The sequence below is a fragment of the Chenopodium album genome, chromosome 13, assembly GCF_948465745.1.
Source record: "Chenopodium album chromosome 13, dcCheAlbu1.1, whole genome shotgun sequence".
NCBI classification, from domain to species: Eukaryota; Viridiplantae; Streptophyta; class Magnoliopsida; order Caryophyllales; family Amaranthaceae; genus Chenopodium; species Chenopodium album.
Window position 1 is genome coordinate 5,338,391 of NC_137846.1, and position 27,528 is coordinate 5,365,918.

At 32.6% G+C, this 27,528-nt stretch overlaps 2 protein-coding genes and 1 pseudogene across 3 annotated transcripts; all 3 read right to left on the minus strand.

Moving 5' to 3' along the window:
* Positions 1 to 1,800: 1,800 nt before the first annotated feature.
* LOC145576073 (uncharacterized) lies at positions 1,801 to 3,454 on the minus strand. The gene is made up of 2 exons (XM_081633861.1): positions 3,273 to 3,454; positions 1,801 to 2,586 (listed from the first exon to the last, which is right to left on the minus strand). Exons 1-2 carry the CDS (start codon positions 3,420 to 3,422, stop codon positions 1,954 to 1,956), a joined length of 783 nt encoding a protein of 260 aa, XP_081489987.1. The 5' UTR covers positions 3,423 to 3,454; the 3' UTR covers positions 1,801 to 1,953.
* Positions 3,455 to 6,324: 2,870 nt separating this feature from the next.
* On the minus strand, positions 6,325 to 7,911 carry LOC145575083 (uncharacterized; annotated as a pseudogene).
* Positions 7,912 to 11,381: 3,470 nt separating this feature from the next.
* On the minus strand, positions 11,382 to 20,575 carry LOC145574369 (uncharacterized). Of its 2 annotated transcripts, none has more exons than XM_081632140.1 (13): positions 20,261 to 20,575; positions 19,163 to 19,290; positions 18,323 to 18,414; positions 17,780 to 17,893; positions 16,484 to 16,814; positions 16,113 to 16,292; positions 15,272 to 15,352; positions 14,815 to 15,033; positions 14,223 to 14,365; positions 13,946 to 14,112; positions 13,214 to 13,431; positions 12,988 to 13,080; positions 11,382 to 12,028 (listed from the first exon to the last, which is right to left on the minus strand). In XM_081632140.1, exons 1-13 carry the CDS (start codon positions 20,457 to 20,459, stop codon positions 11,837 to 11,839), a joined length of 2,157 nt encoding a protein of 718 aa, XP_081488266.1. In that variant the 5' UTR covers positions 20,460 to 20,575; the 3' UTR covers positions 11,382 to 11,836. The 2 variants fall into 2 exon arrangements, with proteins under 2 accessions (XP_081488266.1, XP_081488265.1); XM_081632139.1 differs by having other exon boundaries at positions 19,163 to 19,293.
* Between the last annotated feature and the right edge of the window lie 6,953 nt (positions 20,576 to 27,528).

The following is a 27,528-nucleotide window of genomic DNA, read 5'->3' on the forward strand; positions in this document are numbered from 1 at the left end:
CTTTTTAAACCGAACTCCACAAGCATTACACAATGTTCCTCGCCCCATAGGTCCTTCACGCCATTGTGGAGTTTTCGTAGCTTGACAATGAAGGCAACTCCGAGGTTGTTTGCTTAGGACTGATATTAATTCTAGTATAGATTTATCGAGCTTATTATAGTAAGGAAGACCACCCCATGAAGTTCTTTTTTTGGCCCATCCTTTGAATTTAAAACCTTTACTTCTTGATTTTCTAGGAAATTTTGATAAAAACAAAAGCTCAATCCTCCTCGTAGTTCTTTTCTTAATATAATTAGTTTCATCATTATTAAACCTATTGGATGACTTGGGCGATATGGAAAAGGATGGTGATGAGAATAAGAAATCACTTTGCTCTTGTAAAGGGAACGACAAAAACATGTTTTCGTCTTGAAAACTAGGCAATGTTATCGATTTTTCGAGATTAGTCGGGTTATATGTTGGTAAATCCCATAAACAATCGTTAGGGACGCATAATGGTTCTTCTAGAAAATTGGATTCGGAAGAAGGTAAATAATTAGTTACTAATGATATTTCTTCAAACCTTTCAAAACCCGAAAAATAGTAGTTTGCAGGGTCAAAACCATCATCTTGATAGAGTAGATCTTGTTTAGTAATAGCCATGCTAGCAAGAGAGTTATGACGTGTATGTATGTTTTTTTTATGGTCAGAAAACATATTTATAGTGGAAGAGAATAATCGGTTAATGTTTTTTTTTTTTAATAAGAGAATAAACATTATTTATCCGTTGATATTGATAGAGTATATAACATATTCCTGGGCCTCAACCATTAGCTTCAGGAATATGTTTTATACTCTATCAGATATAAAGTTGGTTAATTAATTTAAACTAAGGATGGAATTATAGCACATTGTAAAATGAGTAAAATTATCCTTAAATACGGAAAAGTCTATAAACTTGACAATTAAGCTACCCCTTGTAGTTGTAGTAATAACCCAATAAAAAACATAATAGATATGAAACATCACGTAAAAAAATTATATCCAATAAAAAGATTTACATTGTGAGAATCAGGAATTCAGGATAATAATAATAATAATAATAATAATAATAATTGCTAAAAAAACATCTTTACTTTTTATTTTAAACGTGTTTTTTTTTATTCTTAATTATCTTTAAAGGAAAACTTTCATAATTCTTTTTTTTTTTTTTTTTTTTTTGAACGGGAAAAACTTTCATAATTTTTTTAATAAATTAATAAATTTAAAAAAACTTTCATAATTAGTTGGTCCTTAATACTTTACTTTAATATATTAATACGAAGCATATTTTCTGTCTTTTACCTTTATTTTATTTTAGTTTATGATAAAATTAAAACAATATATGTTCTTATCAGAAAATAATATAATTGCACGAATGAATTTGCACGTTTAGCATGGCAAATGTAAACACTCTTAAAACAATCTTCTATCAATTTGTCTAGTGTCCTCATCTTCTAGAATAATCTTCTGTTAATTTGTAAAAATTTAGTTTTTATTTTATTATTAATGTATTTAATACTTAATTGTACATATTTATCTCATTGTTTATTTTTCACCAATGTAGGAAGTAGGCTCAGGCGTGGATTGGATCTAGTCAAGCCCAACCACTCAAGGCATCCAAGCCCATCACCAATGGATTCTCCTTCGGCCTTGGAACCGCGATCCGGGTGGAGCACAGTCCGCCAAAAGGCCCAAAATCGGCATAACTCATATTTACTTGTTTCCTACATGATTCAAGAATAGGTCTAGTTATTTTTGATTAAGTTTCCTAGGTAGAATTGATGAACTGCATGTTATTCAAGATATAAAAAAGTACAATAATGCTCGTAATACACTAATATTATATTAAAACACTATACGGACTACTGTATGTATTAGTGTTGTACCAGTTGTCATTACAACGATTTCAACATAATATTTACGCATATGAAATTAACCCCGAAGTTTGCCTGCAATCATGAAAGCCTTGTAAACCACAGGTTTTACCAACTTGGACCCACCCCATGCAGTCATTAAGACATTAACCACACTCTCATTCAACAAATCCACCCCTTTTTCTTTAGCCATTGTAATAGCTGACCAAGACTTCAACATCCCCAAGAACCCCTCAAACGACATCGTTTTAGGTATGTCCAATTCCATAGGACGCCCCTCACTCCCTAGCCCAACATCTTCAAAGGGAAACGGCAGCGTTTTATACCCATCAAACACGTATTGAATCTTAGGGTCCCAATATGGTAGGGTCGTCTTATGAAATCGGTCCATAATTGGATCGAATGTAGGGCTCACTATGACATCATTGTAACACCAAACCGCGAATATTCCTCCGCGTTTTTTTAATAACCGGTTCACTATAGAGTAAAAGTTAGGAAGATCGAACCAATAGACCGCTTGGGCTACCGTGATTAAATCGACCGAGCCTTCCGGTCCAATTAAGGAGATGAGGTCATTGTTACTTAAAGAGGTTGGTGTGTGGATGTACTTGACCCGAGGATGCTGGATGGCCCGGTTGATTTGGGGTTCACTTATGTCTGTTGCTATCACTTGATTGTAATATTCGGCAACCTTCACAAATGGTAAAAGGAGGTAATTAAAAAGCCTATTCTTAATGAAGTTGAAATTGTTTAATTATACAAGCTAATAATTAAAAAATTTGAAACAATAAATGTTATTTAGATAAGAAGAAGGGTCCTAACAGGCCGAAATCTCTCACTGAATTGGGGAAAAGGTCACAAGGTTACGGATTCCCACCCGAAGTGTCTCTAATGGAATTTGATCCCGCAAACCTCTCCAATTACAAACGGAGTACATCCGTTTTCATTTAATACCAAACATCTACTAATTACACGAATATTAAGGAATTGGATTAAAGCAAAGAACAGGTAAATATGAAATCGGACATACATTGAACTTTTTAAAAAAAAAAAAAAAAAATTAAGACATGCATTGAAGGTACTTGACAAATGACAATCAGCCAATGTCTCTATAAAGACGTGCCTAATTTTTCAGTATCATATCTTACTAATTTAATTCAACAATAATTTATAAGAATCCTAGATCTAAACCATAAGAATCAAGAAAACGAATGTAATACGCAATAGATTAAAACCTGACTACATCATAACCCTATACGACTCATATCCCTTACAAGTACGATCTAACACGAATTAGATAGACCCAACTATAGTAAAATACAAATTAAAAAAAAGAATGTGACATAGAGAAGAAAGAAAGAGAAAGAGAGACATTACAGAGAAAGCAGCTTGACCATTGCCGGTACCAACATCCCAAGCCAAAGAGTGGTGAGAAGTGCGATCAGCCAACAAAGAATACCATTCTTTTGGGTAATTTGGCCTTCCTTCTACATATAAATCAGCTTGTTTATCAAATAACCCTGCCATTTTTTTCTTTCTTTCCCTTTTTTTTTTTTTCAATTTTGTTTTCTTAAGGTTTATGCTGTTATATACAACTCTACTACTATATATACGAAGTGGGAGTGCTTAAATCGTTGACTTTATCAGCTAGAGTTGATCCCGACGGTGGAGATTTATCCACGTTACTTTATCTTTTATTTTATTTATGGCAACCGTTTATTTTGTTTATTTTAGATAGAATTTATTATATTTTCCAAAATTACTAATTACAGTGTATGATTTTTTATGTTTTTTCGGACATGGAAGGGTAGAATACGATGTTAATAACATGACTACACGAGTACACGACACGTCTATCAATCCTTTTAATTGTTGGCCTTATTTTTTTTCTCTAGTTTAGAAAGTTTTACCATTATTTATATTTGTCCATAAATAAATGGAAATTGAGTATGAAATAGTATGGTTAGAAGGTTGTGGAAGAAACGTGTATGACATTAACAGTGAGATCATCAAGTGTTTTTACTTGTATTTATTTAATCTTTCCAACAAAGCGTTTGAAATGTGAGAATGGAAGTTTTATCATAGGTGTGAGAATGCATATGTTTATGGCGTGTTCGAAAAAATATAGTTGTGAGGCTAGCTGTTAGCTGTCAATAAATTGTGAGCCTATGAAGATAGATAATTTAGGTATAAGCGTTTACTAAATTAACGGTTAATTAGCTGTTACATATAAAAATTAATATTTTATTTTTAAAACTATAGATTCAATAGGTCCTTCACGGAGGTTGTTTGCTTAGCTAGGATTGATATTAATTCTAATATAGCTTTATCGAGCTTATTATAGTAGGGAAGACCGCCCCATGAAGTTCTTTTTTTCGCCCATCCTTTAATTGTAAAACCTATACTTCTTGGTTTTCTAGGAAATTTTGATAAAAACAAAAGCTCACTCCTCCTCGCAGTTCTTTTCTTAATATAATTAGCTTTATCATTATTAAACCTATTGGATGACTTAGGCGGTATGGAAAAGGATGGTGACATGGGCGGATCTTAGTTAGGGCGGGTAAGGGCCCGCCGCCCTAAACATATATTAAACATATATGAGTTGTTGATTATAAGTACTATGATTTCTAATAATTACAAATAAAATGTTGTAGCGTAATGGTTGAGTATTGCTATTTTTGTGCAGAAGGTCGAGAAATTAAACCTTGGCCCCTTTAATAATGTATCGCCATTGTAAGCTATTTTTTCTTGTAAAGGGAACGACAAAAACATGTTTTCGACAATCGTTAGGGACGCATAATGGTTCTTCTAGAAAATTAGAATCAGATGAAGGTAAATAGCCATGGTAGCAAGAGAGTTATTACGTGTATTTATATTATGTACAACAATGTGTGTTTCTTATGGTCAGAACACATATTTATAGAAGAAGAGATAATTGGTTAATGTGTTTTTTTTTTTTTTTTAAAGAATAAACGTATTTATCCGTTGATATAAAGTTGGTTAATCAACTTAGTCTAAGGAATTATAGCACATTGTAATAAAAATGACTAAAATTATCCTTAGATAGGGAAAATTCTATAAACTTGACAATTAAGCTACCCCTTGTAGTAATAACCCAATAAAAAACATAATAGATATGAAACAGCACGCTAAAAAAAAAAATTTGTATCCAATAAAAAGATTTACATTGTGAGAATCAGGATAATAATAATATTTGCTAAGAAAACATCTTTACTTTTTATTTTAAACGTGTTTTTATTCTCAATTATCTTTAAATAAAGGTGAACGTTCATAATTAGTTGGTCCTTGATACTTTATTATAATATGAAGTATATTTTCTGTCTTTTACCTTTATTTTACCTTTAAAACAATATATGTTCTTATCAGAAAATAATATAATTGCTTTTCATAAAAAAAAAAAAAAAAAAAAAAAAAAAAAAAAAAAAAAGAAAAGAAAATAATATAATTGCACGATTGAATTTGCATGTTTAGCATGGCAATGTAAACACTCTTAAACACAATCTTCTATCAATTTGTCTAGTGTCCTCATCTTCTAGAATAATCTTCTGTTAATTTGTAAAAATTCAGTGTTTTTTTTTTTCTTATTAATATATTTAATGCTTTTGTCAAAAAAAAATATAAAAATAAAAAAATAAAAATTCAATGCTTAATTGTAGGTATTATCTCATTGTTTATTATTCACCAATGTAGGAAGTAGGGCTAAGGCATGGATCGGATCTAGTCAAGCCCAACTACTCAAGGCATCCAAGCCCATCACCTATGGATTCTCCTTCGGCCTTGGAACCACTATCCGGGTGGAGCACATTCCGCCAAAAGGCCCAAAATATGCATGACTCATACTTCCTCCGTTTTTTTTAGTTGATACAGTTTGACTCTACACTATTCACACAGCACGTTTTGACTAGCTTTTGTGGTTTATAGATACGATAAAACATAATCATGCGGGATCTTGTTTGAATCATTTCAATGTATATTTTATTAATATTCACTTTTTATAATTTTACTATTTTGATAATTAGAGATATTAATCGTTAAAAACATGTGTTGACAAGCGTGATAATAAAAAGGTGTCACCTAAAAAAAAACAGATGAAGTATTTACTAATTTACTTGTTTCCCACATGAGTCGAGAATAGGTCTAGTAAAAAATAACTCATATTTACTTGTTTCCCACACGAGTCAAGAATAGGTCTAGTAAAAAATAACTCATATTTACTTGTTTCCAACATGAGTCAAGACTCAAGAGTAGGTAGAATTGATTAATTGCATGTTATTCAAGATACAAGAAAGTACACAATGCTCGTAATACACTATAAAAGAACAAGCTTATTTTCTACAACACTAAAACATTATACGGACTCTGGATTAGTGTTGTACCAGTTTTCACCATAAGATTTACGAATATGAAATTAACCCCAAACTTTGCCAGCAATCATGAAAACCTTACAAACCACAGGTTTAACCAGCTGGGACCCACCCCATGCAGTCATTAAGTCATTAACCACACTCTCATTCAACAAATCCACCCCTTTTTCTTTAGCCGTTGTAATAGCTGACCAAGACTTCAACATCACCAAGAACCCCTCAAACGACATCGTTTTAGGTATGTCCAATTCCATAGGACGCCCCTCACTCCCAAGCCCAACATCTTCGAAGGGAAATGACAGCGTTTTATACCCATCTAACACGTATCGTAGTTTCGGGTCCCAATATGGTAGGGTCGTCTTATGAAATTGGTTCATAATTGAATCAAATGTGGGGCTCACTGTGACATCCTTGTAACCCCAAACCGTGAATATTTCTCCAGGTTTTTTTAATAACCGGTTCACTATAGAGTAAAAGTTAGGAAGATCGAACCAATGGACCGCTTGGGCTACCGTGATTAAATTGACTGAGCCTTCCGGTCCAATTAAGGAGATGAGGTCATTGTTACTTAAAGAGGTTGGTGTGTGAATGTACTTGACCCGAGGATGATGGATGGCCCGATTGATTTGGGGTTCACTTATGTCTGTTGCGATCACTTGATTGTAATATTCGGCAACCTTCACAAATGGTAAAAAGTAAAGCTTAATTAAAAAGCCTATTCTTAAAATGAAGTTGTAATTGTCTAATTGTACAAGCTAATTATTGAAAATTTTGAAACTATAAATGTTACTCCATATTTTAGATAAAAAGAAATGTTCTAATGAACCGAAACCTCTCACTAAATTGGGGAATAAGGTCACAAGGTAAGGAATTCCCACCCAAAGTATCTTTAATGGAATTTGATCCCACAAGGCTCTCCAATTACAACTGGAGTATATCCGTTTTCATCTAAACTTAACACTTTTCCTTTTTTCCTTTTTTTTTTTTTGAATTGCTAAATTTAACATCTATTAATTACACGAATTATAAGGAAAAGGATTATAAAGCAAAGAACATGTAAATGAAAATGGACATACATTGTATTAAAATAAAAGATATATATTAAGACATGCATTGAAAGTTTTTTGACTACTTGACAAATGACAATTAGCTAATGCCTCACTAAAGACATGCATGCCTAATATCTGGGATTCTCGGTATCTTACCTTACTAATTTAATTTAAGAATAATTTATAACAATTCTAGATCTACTGATCTACACCATAAGAATCAAGTAAACGAATGTACTACACAACAGATTAAATCTCGACTACGTCATAACCATTACAAGTAAAATCTAACACGAATTAGACAGACCTAACTATATTAATATACGAGTAAAAAAAGAATGTAACATAGAGAAGAAAGAAAGAGAAAGAGAGACATTACAGAGATAGCAGCTTGACCATTGCCGTACCAACATCCCAAGCCAAAGAATGGTGAGAAGTTCGATCAGCCAACAAAGAATACCATTCTTTTGGGTAATTTGGCCTTCCTTGTACATACAAATCTGCTTGCTTGTCAAATAACCCTGCCATTCCCTTTTTTCTACTGATTTTTGTTTTTTTAAGGTTTATGTTGTTTATACAACTAGTGAACTAGTACAAGAATTTATATACGGAGTGGGAATGCTTAAATCGTTGACTTTCTCAGCTAGAGTTGACGTCACTTTATCTTTTATTTTATTTATGGCAACCGTTCTAATTTATTTTTTTTTTGGAAAAAATTAATTATATTTTCTAAAATACTATGGTTTTTTTTTTTTGGGACATGAAAGGATAGAATACGCCTTGTTGAACTTTAGATTCTCTGTTCTGAATACTGAACTGAATTGAACTGAACTGAACTGAACTGATTGAAACTGAATTGAATTGAACTGAACTGAATAGAGCTGAAATGAATTGTTTTTGAGAGAAGGAAATTAGGAACTGAACTAATTGGAGCTGAACTGTACTGAAATCAAGGGCTTGTTCTAATTTACTGAACTGAACTGATTGGAGCTGAATTGAACTGAATATTTTATGAGAAAAGAAAATTAGGAACGGAACTGAATTGAACTGAAAGTAAGCTGAAGAGAACAAGCTTTAAGCTGAAGAGAAAGACCCTTATTTTTTCTGTTTGTCGATAAATGGAAATTGAGTATGAAATTAAATAGTATGGTTAGGAGGTTGTGGAAGAAATGTGTATGACATTAACAATGAGATCATCAAGTGTTTTTATTTAATCTTTTCATGTTTCAACGAAGGGTTTGAAATGTGAGAATGAAAATTTTATTATAGGTGTGAGAAGGCATGTGTTTATATTTATTGTTTCTTTGAAGGTGAATTCTCATAATATGTGGTTCCTAAAAATAATATCTCGGAGAAACCTTATTTTCTTTAAAATATCAATTTTTAAAATTTTTCACAATAAAATACGAATGTTAAAATATATACATTTGAAAACTGTACAAAAACATACATTCCCTCCGTCTCTTATTGATAATCACTTATGGGCATTTTTCACGGAAATTAATAAATATAAATAAAAGTAGTAAAAGTACATTATAAAGATAAATTTACATTGAGTATGCAAAAAAGTAGAGAGAGAAAGTAATAAAAGTATGTGGAAAAACAAATTTACATGAGAAAGTTAAATTTGTACAAATATTGTTGCAAATTGGAGGAAATTTTGGTAAAAAATTGATATTAATGATACTTGAAAAAAGCAAATGGAATTATCAATTTGGGACTAAAAATTAGCCATAAAAAACAATGACGGAGGGAGTATAAGCCAAATAAAAAGAATGGGATAGAGGTTAAAAAAAAACAAATATGTTTTACAAGGCAATAATACAATTAATACTTGTATAGTTGTTTTTTTTTTTTTTTTTTTTTTTTTTTAATGAGCTATTGTGACTTTGTGAGATTGACATATTTACCAAAATATAAAAATGTTTGAAATTGTGCTGGTTGTTTCACATTCTCATAAACCATGAACTTCAATATGATTGCAAGTAAAATCACACGCACTTGTGTTTGAACTTGGAAGACTGGCTAAATTTCTAGAATCTAGATTTGAGTTCAAAAATTATTTTCATTTCAATTTCATATCTCCTTCGATGATTTCTCTTTTAAAAAAATCACTCCATATTTAAAATTGAGATTTCTAATTCAAAAACCGCTCCTTTCTTTAGCCGTAAAAACTAATATGAGGGCAACACAGAGTGCTTACGAGTCTAGAAAATATACAGAAATTAACATGAACAAAATACCTAATGCAATAACAAAATACTCGTATATTACCCTAATCAAAATATAGAGCTCGTACTACCTTTCGGGTAGTCAAGTATATGAATCTCTCTTACGGAATACAAATCTACTGATACAAACAAGTAGATGGATGTGATTAGCCAAAGTGACTATCATCTTACAAATCTATATACAATGAAGTATAAATTTAATCTTGTATGCAATGAAGTATATTTTTTGTAAATTCTGAGTCAAAATTTTCCTTTCTTCCCACCCCTCAATTGTACTAAATCCAATGCTCCTTTTTTGTAAAATTTGACAGCAAATTTTCCCTTCTTTAATTTGACTAGAAAATCTTGCCAACTCAGAAGATGTGAATCATGTGATCGTATTGCATCTTCTTTCACAAAATGTATGTGGATCTTTAACCAGATGGTCAATAACATGAAATTATCGTTCTTTAAGCTTCTTAGATCAAGAAGCCATGTATAATTTCAGAGGTTTTTCGCTCTCATTGCTGTCCGTCAATGGAGAAGAAGAAGATGATGACAACGACGACAATGATTTAGGACTTTCCTGGATTTCAGGGACACCTCCATCATCCTCACCTAAAACTACTACCCCTCCAAAATGAACCCGTCTAGGACTTCCTGGCTGTACAACCACCCCAGACGCTCTGTTTTCATTCTCGTTCCCACTCCCATTTTCTAAATCAACATTGCTACCATTTCCACCATCGACGACACCATTACTAATACCTGTACTAACAATTGGAATAGGACTAACACCATCCCCGTTACTATTCCTAGCCGACACACCAGAAGGAACAGCATCATCAGGGTGATCATCAGCACCAGAGGAACCAAAACAAGACATCCTAAACCCACAAGCACGAGAAACAATCCGATAAACCAATGTGAGGAACCAAAAGAACCAAGGGAAGCAAACTAGAGACCCGCCAATAACGGGGTACAAAGAAGTATCGAGGTATGCAGGCTGGATCATGTACAGCACCAAGAAGACTGCACCTGAGACTGTGAAGATCAAAAGAAGGGAAGAGATGACCCATATATAACAAATCCCGGCCTTCGAATCCTCTGATATTGCCATTGGAAGCTTTCGAGGATTACGCGAAGAAAATAATTAGACTTTAGGACAGGGGGTGGAAAATAAAAGCTACATCTCTAGGTATTCCATGTCCCATCTGTTGAACAACAATGTCATTGTACAGAGTATGAAACAAAGGGAAAATGAGGAGGAAAGAGGGAGAAAGAGAAGGAAAAATGAATAATTTAATGGAATGGAGGTTGATGGGGGTACATGGCAACACGATATGGGCAGAAATTGGTGTGATCATTAAGAGATTAGCAAATCAATCCAACCAAAGCTTGTTGACTTATGCCTTGATTAAACATCAGTTTTTGAGTTTTTGCCAACTATTTTATTTGTCATCATGGGGTCATCACACAGCACAGCAGTTTCCAGTTTCCAATTTTTAAATTTTATTAATTGGATAACAACCACCAATTAGATAAGCTTCAATAAGCCCACTATCCTTACTAGGCCCAATCCACTATATTTCCAACATTAGAGGTGGAAATCAAGTCGTTTTTGGTCATATTCGTAAGAGGAAACTAATGGTTCGGGAGCTGGCCTATTTGGGTCACGTCAAATTTATGTCTATTAAAAAAATAGATTATTGTGGGAAACAAATTAAATTTAGTTATCAAGGTATTAACCAAATTTTTTAAAAAAAAATAAAAATTAACAGGAGAGAAAAATATAAAAGCCTGAATTGTATCTGCAGTTTCAATAATGTACAAAGAGAAGCCTAAAATCAATTCAGAAGAACAAAATTGGATATTATCTGAATAAATAGTTCGTATTTACAACTAAGTTGTCAAAGAGGAAAAAATTGCTGAACTATCTGTATAAGCACTTCAGCTTCAAAGCAACATATAATATTACTATACTAGCATCAGTGTATCACAGCTAAGTTGAGTAACAAAATTGGCAATTGCAAAGCTAATTCGGGATTAGATAAAAAAGACACATCACCTTGTATATGCTTTAGCTTCTCTTCTTGCTTGCCGGTGTTGAATTTACTCTGATCCGAGCCAGTTGCTTCAGAGAAATGAAGGTCCAAAGAGCTTCCATCATGGATTTCAGTCCAAGAGGCAAGAATTGGAATAGTTTATCATACAACCCACCATGCTGAAGCACCGCAACATAGACTTGTGCCCACATGATAACCAAGAGTTACATTTCCAACATATAGATTCACATACTAAGAGCTGATTGCCTCTACCACTGAAGATTCTTCCTTCTCAGGCTCAACTAAGACAGAAGACATCATCTGGCGCCTCCTCTGTTCCTGAACTTGCCTTCGGTTTGTTTCCAGAATGATCATCAGAGCAGTGATGTCAGCAGGGCTTACCCCACCAACTCTGCTTGCCTGGCCAATGGTCTGTGGCCTTACCTGCAAGGAGGAAAAAGAAAACTAACATTTCAGACACATGGCTCAAATCTTGCTGAATATAAGGACTTGTAATAACATTCTGCATGAAAAAGCAAGATGAGAAAACATGATGGTCACAAAACCCATTAACATTCCTTCTCTCTCTCTCTCTCTCTCTAGACCCTGCCTCCAGCCTATGGTGATATAGGAAAAGCTTCACAAAATTCAATTATTTTATTTCAAAATTCCAAAATGTAGTATGCCACAAGGGGTATCCTACAACCTTAAAGTTACTGCAACATAGACAGGTTTAATATGTTCACCAAACCAACCTGTTGTTAATGAGTTCCAGTTACATCTCAAGTTAACATTCACTGGGATGGTAAGCGGAAATGACTTGATCTAATAAACTAAGCTATTTGGGTATCTAATAAAGCTTTCAAAGAACTCTAGTAGTCTTATCATCGGAAGCTAAAATTTATTAGAAAATAAACATTGATATACCTCAATAGAAATTACATTACAGATCATACATCATAATTTTATTTTTCTTTTTTATTGTTGAAAAGTGAGGCCAAAACATAAATTGCAGACTGCAGAGAAAACATCTACATATTTTTATTTTATTTTTTCCCTTTGGGGAATTGGGAGAGAGGGGATTGGGAGGGACAGAGGGTAATGATATGCAATTGATTATTCAGGGCGAATAATTTAATCACGTAACTGACAATATCAATGTTTAAACGATGCCACCCCATACTCTATTGCAAACTACAAGGTCACTGATCAACACTAGAGGAATGCAATGTTAAAAGAGATGGAATTTGCCAAGTTTTGTGTCCATGAGATAAGCTGGGTACTAAGTACACAAGAAAAGCATCTCCAGGGTTCAAAAAGCACAAAATTATCAAAGAGATGTTAAATAATAAAGAATTGACCCTCTCGGATGCTGCAGATTATACATATAAGAGAGTATATACCTTAGAGAGTTTCTCTCGTGCCTCCCTAGACAAAGTGGTCATTGAGTAATAATCTAAATTGACTGGAAGTGGTTTGTGTTGTTGATGAACCATCTACAATAGAGCAAAGATCAAATCAAGGATGACAATGGAAGGGATTTCATACTTGAGGACATGTGAGCCAGATAAAGCAGACATGGGTTATAAAGAGTTAAGACAAACATGCCAAGAGCACACAAGAATTCACCTGCTGCAGCTGCTGTTGCTGTCTGATAATGAATCCCTCATATTTAATATCAATTTCTACGCATTCTTTCTCCATTTTGGATAGGCATTGATTCCCAAAGCCATGCTTATCCAGAACTCTATACTCTATATGTGGCTTTTTAAGAAGACTCTCCAAGGTTGATGAATCCTTCACCGGTTGATTAGATAAAAGGGTAACATCAGCAGCCAGATCACCGCCTACACACATAGAAAGTACCAGAAACTTAGAGATAACCAGGAAGGTGGCAACCTCACCCTCTCTATTATCCAAGTTAGCACCTTTTCTATATTAACTTTTCTTAATATTAAGAAGTTCTGCTTTTTAAATCAAAATAGAAATCAGCAAAACATAGTTACTCAAAAGAGTAGAACAAAGGAAAGTATTTATTTGAAACAAGAAAAAACAACCACTACTACAGAAAATGAGGACAAATCTACTGGTCAGTGTTGCACCGAAAAAATGAGAAGACACTCCAATTCAAAATGTGAGCATCAGTTTAACAAACTCCTATATATGCCTTTTTCTCATAGCAAGTCAAACTGTTTAAAAGGTTCACAAGTCCTTTCAGAAACTGCAATGCAGCATGCCAAGAGAAGTATGTCTAAAAAAAACTCTTGCCATTACTTTGAATACTTTGACCCACAACTTCCTGCCCTCAAGAAAAAAAAGAAAAAAAAGAAGAAAAAAAAAAAAGGACAGAAGAAAGCTTACCGGAAATCCTGACAGTTTTCAGCCGTTTTTTCTCCTCCGCAATTCGTGATTGCTTATCTTGGTATAGTTTCCAGCGTCTATCATCAATCAAACCAATTTCATAGCCCAGCGGTGTAAGACGGCTATCAGCATTATCAGATCGAAGAAGTAATCGGTGTTCTGAACGACTGAAAGGAGCATGGAAATCAAGAAATCAATTGAAGAAAAAAGGAAAATTTCCCATTTCTTTCCTAGGACTTCTAGAAACAATATGTATGAAAGTCTAAAATGCTAGTACCTTGTTAACACTCGATAAGGTTCTCGGAGATCTTTGGTGATTAAGTCATCAATTAAAGTGCCAATATAGCTACTTTCTCTCTCAAGAACAACAAGGGATTTTCCATCAGCATGCCTTGCAGCATTAACTCCAGAAATGATGCCCTTCAGAAAGGTAAACAACATACAGCTCAGTTTTAGGGAACTTGGATTTATCCTGATAGCCAGATTGGTGGCCCATGACGTGCAAGGGGTTAAATGTGAGTAATATTTCTTTTGAGTAATTATCATATATTATTATTTTTGCACATGCTAATACTCCTTACGGAGTATTATCAAAGGATTCTCCCAGCTACTTTTCAGTATACTTGTACCAGAAAATAACAATACCTATGTCCTATAAAATAAATCAGTAAGCTAGAAAACAGAGAGGTTTTTTTAGCTTCTTTGTCATCATGCTTTTTCCTGATGATACTTTTAAAGGAGTCTTTTGTCTGACATGAGCAGGGAATTACAATCCATTCCTATGGATATCATGTAGTCTTATATAAATATAACTCTTCTTTGATGTAATATAGAATGAGAGAAAAGATAAGGGCGTGGGGAAGTTAAACCTGTGCAGCAGCTTCCTCGTAGCCGGTTGTTCCATTAATCTGACCAGAGAAGAAAAGACCTTGAATCTTTTTGGTCATCAGAGATCTAGAGCACTGGTGAGCAGGCAAATAATCATATTCCACAGCATAAGCTGGCCTCAGCATCGTACAGTTTTGAAGTCCAGGTAATGTTCGCAGCAACGGTAGCTGCAGCCTCTCAGGTAAACCAGTTGAGAATCCCTGCAAACAAATGTTAATTTGACGTTGTATTTTCAATTCAGGGGAGAAGGTATGACGTTATTACCATTCAAAAGAAGAGAAGGCTGATCAAAAACATAATAGAAAAATAAGATTAAAATTAAGAAAAAAGTAATTAGAGAACTTGCATTAAACTATTTCTGTCAGCTGAGGAACCAATCAACTAAGCAAGATAATGTTAAAATAATAAATACAGAACCATGAACAGAACACGGAATACCTGTACATAAAGCTCAGGCACAGTTCGGCCCTCTGGTTCAAGAAAAATTTGATGTGACTCCTTGTCTTGAAACCTAACAATCTGAAGCACCAAACAGTGATACAAGAAGATTTCAGAGAGAATGAATATAAGGTGAAATCTTTATAGAAACAGTACCCCAAAAAAAAAAAAAAAAAAAAAAAAAAAAAAAAAAAAAAAAAAACTACTTCCTTGCAGGATTAGACTGAGTTCATCGGCTTCATCCATGCACCAGTCTCCCCTCCATAAACAGAAGAATAGCACAAGACACTGGGTTTATGGCTTTATGCGGCGTAGACACTACAAACATCCTACTATACAGAAAATCAAAGATAAGGGAGTACCAAAGCAAGCCATTTCATCGGTGGTTCTTGTGAGTTGTGAGATCCCTCTGACTACCGTATTTCTTGTTAAGATATCTCTAGACAACATATAAGTAATAACAACTTTTGCTAAAAAGAAAAAAAATACATACTTTGCCTAGAATGACCTTGATGTCTTTTTAGGGCTCAACTATAACATTAGCATGCTACCAAAGCCACTATCTCAATTCTAGCATTCTCAGCAAATCTCACTACATCAGTTAGAAGCTTACTGACACTTAAATTACCTAAAGCTTTGTGAAATTAAAAAGTTTCAATTCACATAAAAAGAAAGAAAATAAAGGTGAAGATCTGTACATTAACATTTAGGGATTAAGAGATTAAATCTATTGACTAACTTCCATTTCTGAAAATTGTGCTTGCTTGATAACTTTTTCCTTCAGAGGGGTAAAATAATAAGAGTGCAGTGGTGCATGAAAATGTTAGGTTGTAAAATTTACCTTATCCTCAATAGAAGGGCAATATCTAGGCCCTTTAGCATCGACCCACCCACCATATGTTGGAGTTTCATGCAGGTTTTCCTTGATCAGCGTGTGTGTGCTTTTTGTTGTACGTGTCAGATAACAGCACATCTGTTCTCTTTCAATATGAAGCTCAGGGTCAAAGGTGAACCAGCCGACCTGCTCAATCACCATTACAGAATCAGTACAATTTCATCCTGTGCCAATTGTAACAATAGAAGTAGACTTTACCAAGATTTGCATATACATGATGCCATACAAATCAGAGCCAAAAAATAAAAAAAGTTGATCAAAATTTCCATCCAAAAACTTCAACAGTTAAACGTACACATAAGATTTAATGACAGAACCTCTTCATCTCCATGTTGGGGTTCCAATTTGGAAAAGTCTACAGTACGAGTGTCTACACGTGCAGGAGTCCCTGTTTTCAACCTATCAGTTTCAAATCCAAGATGTTGAAGATTTTCAGTGAGTCCAACAGAGGCTGACTCGCCAGCTCTTCCTGCATCCATGGAGGTTCTTCCAACCCATATTTTGCCGCTCATGAATGTCCCAGTAGTAAGAACAACAGAAGGTGCATAAAAGTTCATTCCAAAGAAAGTCCGGACTCCTTCAACATTATCATTCCTCCCAACAATGATTTCTGTCACCATAGCCTCTCTAATCGAGAGATTGTCCGTACTGCAAAAGTAAAATGATTAGTTGATAACAGGAATTGCCATAAGGAACCATACAACTAAATTGAATATCAACACAAAAAAAAAAATCATGTGATATTTACATGTTCTCCATAAACTACGCACGTATCTTCCAATGTTCTATGAGATACCAATTAGAAAGCATTATTCTCTCCATGTCTTTTTACTTCCTAAATATTTCTTATATGAATGTCTAAAATTACTTGCTAAATACCCATTTTTGGCAAGCTTTTTTAATCTACATTATATCTAAAGTTAGGGCCTGTTCTCATAGACTGAACTCTGAACTGAACTGAACTTAACTTATTAGAGCAGAGTGAGCTGAGCTGAACTGAATTGAATATTTTATAAGAGAAGGAAATTAGGAGCTGAGCTGAGCTGAACTGAACTAAACTTATTAGAGCTGAACTGAGTCGAGCTGAACTGAAAATAATCGTATGAGAACAGGCCCTTAGGACCCACACAAATTCACCCTTTATTCTCTCAAAGTTTTCACTTCCTAAAAACTCTGCCAAAAGCAAATGTAACAAGTAAAATGAGACAGGAGGAGTATTTCCTATCTACTTTTCAAAATTTATTCAATATTGATGCACGCTCTATAACTTGGCTGGAACAACAAATTATTCTAACAAAAGCCTTGGGGAGGGATAAAACAATTCTATAAGCTGCATCTTCTGCCAGAAGCCAGACTTCTATAAATCAAAGTGACAACATCCCAACTGAGGAAAGACGGTTGAATTAAATTTTAAACAAACCACAATGATAAGTTAATACAGAGTACTCTGTAACTAACTTTAAAACAAACAAAAAAAAAAAAAAAAAAAAAAAAAAAAAAAAAAAAAAAAAAGAGTTTTAAAAAAAGGCAATACATAGTCCTCAGTTGTCACAATCCATCATATTCTGGCAAATTAAAAAGTCCTTTAGAATAGGTTAGTAGCAGTAGCATACTTTTCAACAACATTCCTCATCTCCATAGCATATTCCCTCTTATCAGTTTGTGCGCGCAGTGCTCGAACTGCTGGGCCTCTGGATGTGTTAAGCACACGTTTTTGCAGATAGCACCTAAAATTTTAACCAAAAAAAAAGATAGGCATCAAACTCTTTGTAAAGCAAAAGCCATAAAACTTCATCAAAGATAATGGTACAGATAGATAACTCATATAAACAATTTCCAACAAAATTCAAAACTTCAGAAGCACAGATGTAGCACAGAAATTCAGATACAACATATGCCTCAAAAAAATATAACGAGATAGCACAACAGGCTCCCCCAAAATAAAGCTGTCACCGTATGATTACAATAAATTCTTTCTAATATGAAAACATTATATGATTTCAAATAGGCTGGAATTAGCAAGAAAAGCAGTCATGGACATAGTAAACAGTTTTTCATCACATCATCAGTTTTTCGTCTTTAATCAAATAGCAAACAGTGTGTGGTGTCTCCCTTTCTCAGACCCCCATTAAATTTCTGTTCAAAACAAATATTACCTATCAGCAATCTTTCCTATCTCACCACCAAGGGCATCCACTTCATGTACAAGTTGTGATTTTGCAGGCCCGCCAACTGCCGGATTGCATGGCTGCATGCAAATTCTTGGTTAGCTTTACTGCTGACCAAATAAGATAAAGTATAGTGAACAGGGAGTGGAAAACAAAACACTGAAGCAACAATCTCAGCCTTCTCAATAATCACTAGTTTAAGAAATGGGAGCCAATGAAAGGTTATACAAAGTCAAGATCAACACCAGTCTGAAGAAAAAAGACTGAAATATCTTTAAGACACTAATTCAAATAAACATAATCATAGCAATTTGGCATACTGATCTCCATCACCAATGTGTTTCCCCCTGACTATATGAGAATAAATTTTCAACATACAAATGCACTGGGAAGAATATGACAAGAGATATATACGTATTTGAATAGCATTTACACCTAAAATCATTCTTAAATCCATTTCTCATCAAGATGTTCAATTAAGTACACTTATTGCTTTCCTTTTTCATGATTTGGTTGCTTATGAGCATGCAATGTAAGCGGGGTGCAAGAGTAATGGATTTACAATCATTTTCCAAAAAAATATGGAGATTATTATGTTTCAATTTCAATGCTACAATGGAATAAAGTCGTGTATCTTCAATATCTAGCTACTTCCAATTTCCAAATATGGAATCATGGAAAACTAAGACAGAGACTAGTTGATGGAAAATGGACTAAACAGGCAAACAAATTGAAAATCTACTTTCTGTATAACTACTTATTCTCCGTGGCGAGGTTGAGTAACACCAAGAAGTAAGAGATATATCCTATGTGTGTCAGAAGATTTACCTGCCATGCAATTCTGTCAATGTTTAGCGTGAGAAGTAGAGTCTTTGCCCCTACGCGAGCAGAGGCAAGAGCAGCTTCACATCCAGCATGTCCACCTCCAACCACAATGACATCGTATGTTTCATGGGCTGCTTCACAGGAACACCCAAGTCAAGGAATCAGGATTAAAATAAAAAAATAAAATAAGATAATAAACCAGTACTCAATCAATGTACTCCCAATTAGGCAGTCATAATGGGATTATTTTTAGACAGTCAAGTCAAGCTGGAAAAATATGTCATTTTTATGTCATAATATGATGAAAGTCTCCTAACATAAGAATGTATGAGAATAAGAGCAATTATACCACAGCTACAAGTAGGATAATCAAATTAGCTAACTATGATAAAGTGCTTGCCCAGATAGGTCACTTCTTTTAGTTATCGACCAATCAGAACCTGATTTTAAAAGCAAATGTAACTCATCAATATTGATCAAATTATCCAATGAGCACACAAAAGAAATTAAAATTTGGTGCAAAATCGGAATTCCTGCGATGTACTCATCAATATTGGCAATAACATTGGACAGGCACGGTATATTCTGATCTTGGTTGTAATAATTATGCAGATTGCAACCAGGGGTGTGCCATTTTGCACACAAAGAAATCACAATACGAGCCGCCAACTAAGTTCCTAAACACTTATATTCACTTCCTAGTCATGAAAGTTCCATTGAACTCCCAACATGAAATCTAAGTCCAAAACACCAGTTGCATAGTCCAGATTTCCAAAAAGATCCAATAATAATGATCAAATTTCAGCTTAAGTTCATACATAAATACTAAACCATTTTGCCATTAATCCTGTATAAACTCAAAACAATTCGTAGAAATGCCCAAATCAAACAACAAAGTACATAATTCAAAAACCCAGAAAAATCCCAGATGTGTGAGGCCAGAATTGTTAGTCAAAATACAATCTTTCGACAGCTACTCAACAACCCCAACATGAACACCAACTGTTCGCTAAAATGCCGTTATGAAAACCCAAACAAAAATGAAGAAAATTGAACATTTAGGTATCAGGGGAACGGAGGAGAGAGAAATTGACAACTCACCGACATAACTAGACGCTGAAACAGTGAATTTCCTGGTGGAATTGAAGGATAAAGGGGGACAATAGCGGAGTGACTTGGAGCGAAAAGAGAGATGGCGAGGTTTGAAGAGTGAAGAAGACAGAAACGAAGTGGGTATGGAAGATACAGCAGGAAAATGGCGCGTAATCCGAGTGAATTGAATAAAAGTAGTTGCCGCCATTAGAGAGTGATGAAGCGTTTTCTGGTTCTATGGAGCTTCCATGGTAAGAGTCATAGAAAAGATAAGCCTAATAAAACTGATGAGTGAGGAGACTCGTTTTTCGTTTTAGAAGGAGATTGACTTTTTTGAGGAATAGAAAGAGATTGACTTTCAAAATTGAGGTAATTTATGTATTCATTTCACATTTTTTTCACAAATGGAATAAATGGGATTTTTCTTTTATTATTATTATTACTATTTTTTTTATTTTTTTTTTTGACATCAATATGTAAAATGCTTCAACTTTCAAGTTGTTGTGTGGATTTTGCAAAAGATAATTCTATACCAAATAATATTTGGCCTATTGGTAAGGAATAGAGATTTTACCTTAAAATACTATAAGTAACTTGGAGATGAAGATTATTTTACCCTTTTGTCAATTACCCAGAAGTCTTGCTCCTTAACCTAAGCCAAGTAAATATGTTAGAGATTTTTGTTCAATAGGTGTGTTATCCTTACCTACTAAAAAAAAAGTATCAATTTTGCAAACTATGATTCTATGTATCAAAGTTTATTTAAATATTGTGTTTCAATGAGTTTTTATGTTCTAAAATATTTTCAACATGTCTACCAACTACTAAAGTAGTGTACCAATCATCATGATTATAAGATCACAAACCAAAAATAACATTATATGACGAGGCCAACATGAGAAATTCGTGGATATTTTATACATTTGATTTATGAAACTATAATGAAACATATTCCCTTTTGTACTTTGATTTGATAGTGTTGTCTATACAAAAATTGGCTATAGGCTCATGACTTAGTTATGCATGTGTTTTGTGCATCTTTATGTTATAGTGTATCACTAGTGTTTATAAGTAAAGTGAATTAAATTGATGTGCAGTATAACACTACATAGGCCTTTGAAAATATGTTTCCACTAATAAACACCACAGTTTAAACAATCACAATTTTTCTTGAGTTATGTATCTTTAAAATCTAAATTGTTTTTAACCATCTTTCATGTTTGATAGAATCCCTGCCTATAACTTATATTTCTTATGTAAGCAAGAATTTGTATTTTAATGGCATTGTGGTAAATAAGTGCCTTGATTTCCAAGCAAGTAGAAGAAAAGTAAAAAATTCTCTTCACTTTTAGGACATTATATGTTTATTCATGTCATTTGCTAGTGAATTTGGATACCTTTGCTAGAAGATCATTCCATAAAAAAGAACAAAAATAGCATAAGAGAGATAGAAAGAAAAGTCTCAAATTAAATCGATTTCTTTCATGTATATTTCATGGTAATAAAGTATAATCAATTACATAACGACACTATCAAACCCCAAATTTACTTTGACTGCTCAAGTAGTTTGATCGTATAGCTTAAGAAAACTTCAATTGTAGAAGATTGCAATTATTGGTGGTTTTGCTTTCAAATTCAAAAAAACCCCTACGAGAAAATATTAAAATCAAGGGAACAGTTAACCCTAATATGATAGGTATTTGTCGTAGACTCGTAGAGACTGGAGGAAGATAAATCTTTAGACTTCAACAACAGAGGAAGATTAAGCAACAATGTCAAAATGGAAGGGCTACGTCATTTTATATGATCCTACATTCAAACAGACATCGAGGGATATCGATGTAAATGACATCCAATATATTGCCTACTATATGGAGTAACATCGGAAATTGATTTTGGCACACCCTTATATAAAAAGAGCATAGAAAATCGTGCTCTCGCATAGAGGTGTGCCAGAATCAATTTTGGTGTGCCAAAATCATTTTCCAGTAACATCATTCGAGGAAAAGGGTATTAATGTAAATGTTGTACAACTTCCTGTCCCGATTCTCGAACATAATTTCATACTCCCTCCGTCCTATAATATAGTTTCCGTTTTCCTATTTTGGAATACCAAAATGTTGTTCCCATTCTTATGTCTGGATAGCATGTAAAGACCATTATACCCTCACTTTTTTAACTTTATTCATTGTATTTCCTAATTTACCCTTAACTTTTGCACATTCAATGTAATACCCCGTATTTTTATACGTATTTTCCTAATTAATTAATTATTATTTTCTAAAAAGGGTATTTTAGTAATTTAACTTACTATTTAAATCTTGGAGCCAAAACGATATTTGAATTTTGGCGCCAAAAGTATTTTAAAAACAAATTATTATTTTGGATAAGATTTATTATCCATTTATCCTATTTTAAAAACCGGATTATTTATATATTTTGGATATTTTAATTAAGGCAAAAGCTATATTTTATTATTATTTTAATAAGTCCAAAAATCCCATTTATTTGGCTAATAAATTTCGGATTTTCCTAAGAGAAAATCTAATTTTATTAGTTAAATTATTTGGTGAATATTTGGTATTTTATTATTTAATTATTTATCATAATAAATATTATTTACACAATTATTTTAATTCCTTAAAACTAGCAAAATAATTTCCTAAACTACTAAATAGGAGGGCCGAAAATATGAGCTTAGGAAAGCTCAAAAATTTCGGCCATCCCATGTAGATTTTGGGAAAAATATTTTTGGTAAATTGTATTTTTAATTATCTCCTTAAAATCTCCTATTTTCCTTAAATCTAATTCTCCATCTTTTTAGTATCCAATCATTATATTTCCTTTCCATTCATTCTTCTTAATTATTCCCCAAGTAATTCCAACTAGATGAAAGCCCGTGCGATGCACGGTTTTTTATATATAAATTTCAAGAAAATATATTTTTGAATAGATTCTAATGTTTTTTTAATTATTTGATTTATTTTACTATCTAATAATTTCAGACAAAAAACACATAATATTTTAATTAAAGTGTTATTGCCTATTACAAAAGTTTTTTTTTTTTTAATGTAATTTATAATTCGAATTTTTTTTTTGCTGTTTTGTTTTTTATTGTGGTTGTTAATTATATGACTACTGAATTTAAAAATATGAATAATTGTAAATATGATATCTTTCAAAAAAAATTTTGTAAATGTGATATTTTATCTATTACATATTGGGATAAATCTTTAATATGAAAAGATATTTTTTTATTTTTAAATAATAAAAATCCTAAATCATTATTCGTTGCTTTTTAAAAGATAAAAATATTAAAAAATAATAAAATCAATACTATTTATCTTCTATTTAGATAAAATCACCACCTTCGTTCACACCCATATCGCTTCCATATAATCAAAATGGATAAATAAAACATGTTAGCAAAAATAAAATTCATATGAAATTAATCTTTATAGTCTTATAAAATAAATCAATATATATATCTACCGGGAAGTGAAAAATTGTTGTGAAATTGATCTAAAAATTTTAATTGTACAAAATCAAATCTAGATCTATACATTGAATTTTATCATCATCCTCAATCGCCCGAGCAATAATATTTTAAAAAATTAAATCATTATTTTGTTGTCACTAACAATGTGTGCGATATTGCTTCTTATTTGTAACGATTGACAAAAATATCTAATGGCCTAAACTTTTCTTTCAATTTATTTTGGACGAAATAGTATAAAGTTGGCTTTAATTGAGGCATGAACGCAATGTAATTAAAAATAATAATTAAGTTAATTTGAAGGCTTGATTATGCTACCAAAATCACAAAAAATTGTTTTAATCATAAAATTAATTAATAAAAACTAAAAAGGTCTATAAAAAAATTTAAAAAATGTAAACGATTTATAAAGATATGATACCTCTTCGTACTTTGATTTTCCAATCATTTTTGATTGAATTTAATTAGATCTACATGTAAAAACAAAATTCAATAAACAAAACATAAACATATATATAATCATTAAGTTTTCCGAATAAACACAATGTAAGCAATAATCACAAATATATATACATTTAACACATGGAATTTAAAAAATTAAACTAATTAAGAATTACGCAACCATTGATGACCTAAAACGGACAAAAAATTCGCTTGATTTGGTTTTGTATTGATATGAGATTTTATGTGTGTCGTAGAATGCGTCAATTTGTAGTGGTAGGGATCACAAATTTTAATGTAATTACAATTAAATAATAATTTTTATTTCTTATCATAAACACTATAAAGATTATCTTAAGATGATTTTTTTAAGAGATAAATTTTAGTTTTTTAAATAAATTAAATCCTCATAAATCATTATTCGTTGTTTTTATCTAAGTGAAAAATTTCTTAAATCTCATTCGTCGCTTTTATTTAGATGGCAAGTGAATTTTTTAATTCTAAAATAAAATAGAATTCTAATTTTTAATTGGTAAAAAATATACCTTTGCTTATGTGGCGCGCCGAATGTTCTCCAAAAATGCCTACTTTATTTATATATATTAGATTTCCTTAATATTTTTCATGACAATCATACCTTCCATATTCAATTATACACAATCTCTTTAATATCAAAACTTTCCTTAAATCTTTACTCAATTCTCCAAGTAATCCCTTAAACCTTACTTACCATAATTCTTCCCAAATTCTCTTACCATAATTCTTGCATGAGCTAGCCTATAAATACCCCTCCATACCTCTCACATTCTTCACACCAATTCTCTTCTTTTCTTCTCCTCTTTTTACACAAATCATCCCGTTTATCTTTGAAGCCAATTTTCGGGCACTTCTGATCAGTTTTTGGGGTATTGCTATTTCACAGAAGATTGTTCCTCTCAAAAAATCCTTGAGGTTAGGCTCAAGAATCACCCAATTAGGAGTTATATCGAAGGAGTTATAGCCTCTGCAAGTTCTGCCTATTCTTTCCAACGAAAATCCAATTCTTCTCTTTTCCTTGGTTTCTTATCTTTTCTCTTATTCAATTATTATTATTATTATTATGGGAGATTTATAAAAATTATAATGAGTAATTTTAATTATATAAATTAGATTTTTAATGATGTTTATGAAAATTAATTTAAAAGGTTCATTGTTGTGATTATTTGTTAACCTTATATTAATTATATAGTTGGGGGTTTTTAATTTCATTGTTGTGATTATTTGTTAACCTTATATTAATTAAGGTTATATTTATTTGTAGGGTGTTTTTGATCAAGCTACTTGAGAGTTCTTTTGAAGTGTTTTTGGTTAAGCAAGGATCAAGGTACGTTAGGTGGCTAGATACCTTGAAAGTGATCGATTTGAATGAGCATGTTTGAATGATTTTATGGTGATTGAATTAAATTGACTTGAATTATAGTTTATGAAATAAAAGTATGTTTAAAAGATTGATTTTAATAATTAAATTGGAGTATTGATTTTTATAACATGTTTTGATTAATTAATTTATTATTCATGTTTAAAAAGGATTGATTTTGAAAGCTTGTTGGATTTATAAAAAAAAAGGGAGTTTGAATTATTATTATTAAAGGTTGGAGTTATTGGATTTAAAGAGGATTTATTTAATCATTGAATTAAATTTATTATTTATGCTTTATAAGCATGTTAGTAATCCCACTATGCGGATTTGGTATTTTGATAAGGCCTTGGACTTTGTATGACCGGGTCTTTCCTCAAGAATAGCCTTGTAACATAAGGAGACTAGCTTGGGGGGTGTGCACATTTGGGAGAGGAATTGGTTAAATTGGTTTAATTGGTTTTAAAATAATTGGAATTGGTTTTATTGATTATTGGGATTTGAATATTGAGAATTGGTTTTGAATCATGAGTTTGGAATTATTGGAATAATTATTGGAATTGATTTCAAAAGCATATTTGCAAATAAATTGAGTTTAATTATCTTGCACTTACCGTACTTAGCATATTTTGCTAACCCGTATTTCTTATTTGTTTTGGTTCGCTCTGTTTACCGTAATGGTAAGCAGTGTTATTTCAGGTGGAGTGAATAAATTGATGCATTGGAGTCCCGGGATTTGGTTTCACTAAGTTAGGAATCGTGGTCTTTGTATTTATTTTTGAGTACTCATAACATTGGTTTCTATTCATAGTTATTATTAATAAAGGAGAGTTTTGAAGTTTCCGCTGCAAAGTATTGTTTTGTTAGTAAGTTGAGTAGCCTTGCGTAATCACGCGGCGGTAATACGCCTAAGTCTATCTATACGGTATAATTATACGTATTATACTAGTATTTCCGTAGAGGGAGATTTGGGGGTGTTACATACAATGTACTTTTTTCCACTTTCTTTCTCTAACATTTGTAGGGGGGAGCACCTCCACAACGGAGGAGCGCGCCCTGTGAAAAAGTTGGTGCCCGGATATGATTGTACTTTTTACTTTTATTAATGTATTTTATCCACTTTCTCCTCCTATTTCTTAAATACCGTGAAAAAATACAAATAAAAACTACATTACATTATTATGGGACGGAGGGAGTAGTTTGTAGTCGGTACTAGTCTGTGTCCAAGTATGCCATATTCCTCCCATAGTCCATAGACATTTCCATCTCTAAAACGAAACCCAAACGAGAGCAATTTCCCACAATATTGGTAGAATAAAAATAAATTCCCTTTGTGCATCGATTTGGAAACTAATTCCCGAGATATCGTCCACGTAGGATCGGTTTTGGGTGTATTTTTTTTTTTATTTGGTTCAGCCTAAAACCGCTAATGGCAATAGCGGTTATAGCTTTCAAACCGCTATTGTTATAAGCGGTTTCAGAAAAGAGACCTCCTTTTTCAATTAACAAGTCTCTTTTCTTCCTTACCTTTTGAAAAAAAGTAAGGAGGCAAAGAGACCTGTCAACAAAAAAGGAGATCTCTTTTCTGAAACCAAGCAGGAAAGAGAGCGCACTCTTAAGTTCATAGAGACCTAATTTCATTAATAACGGATCTCTTTGATTTCTTTTTTTTTTTAAAAAAAAAAAACCGCTAATGTTGCTAGTGGTTTTAACATAAAACCGTTAACAATATCAGCGATTTTAAGCCAAATCAATTACCAATCCTACATAAACGGATATTTTGGAAATTTATTTTTAAATGGGTGCATAATGAAAATTTATTTTTATTTCAACATTATTAAGGAACGACATTCCAATTTCCAAGCTTCCAACACAATCCATCCAATTTAACCAATACTAAAATCAAATTCAAACATCATTTCATTCAAAGCGGGAAAACAACAG

Excerpts from the sequence above, each read along its gene's own strand:
- LOC145574369 (XM_081632139.1), bottom strand. The coding sequence starts at position 20,459 with ATGGCGGCAACTACTTTTATTCAATTCACTCGGATTACGCGCCATTTT. Across the intron at positions 16,815-17,779 it reads ATGAGGAATGTTGTTGAAAA|TACGGACAATCTCTCGATTA; the intron begins GTATGCTACTGC and ends TTACTTTTGCAG. Across the intron at positions 12,029-12,987 it reads CACGAGAGAAACTCTCTAAG|GTAAGGCCACAGACCATTGG; the intron begins GTATATACTCTC and ends TCCTCCTTGCAG.
- LOC145576073 (XM_081633861.1), bottom strand. The coding sequence starts at position 3,422 with ATGGCAGGGTTATTTGATAAACAAGCTGATTTATATGTAGAAGGAAGG. Across the intron at positions 2,587-3,272 it reads ATGGTCAAGCTGCTTTCTCT|GTTGCCGAATATTACAATCA; the intron begins GTAATGTCTCTC and ends CCATTTGTGAAG.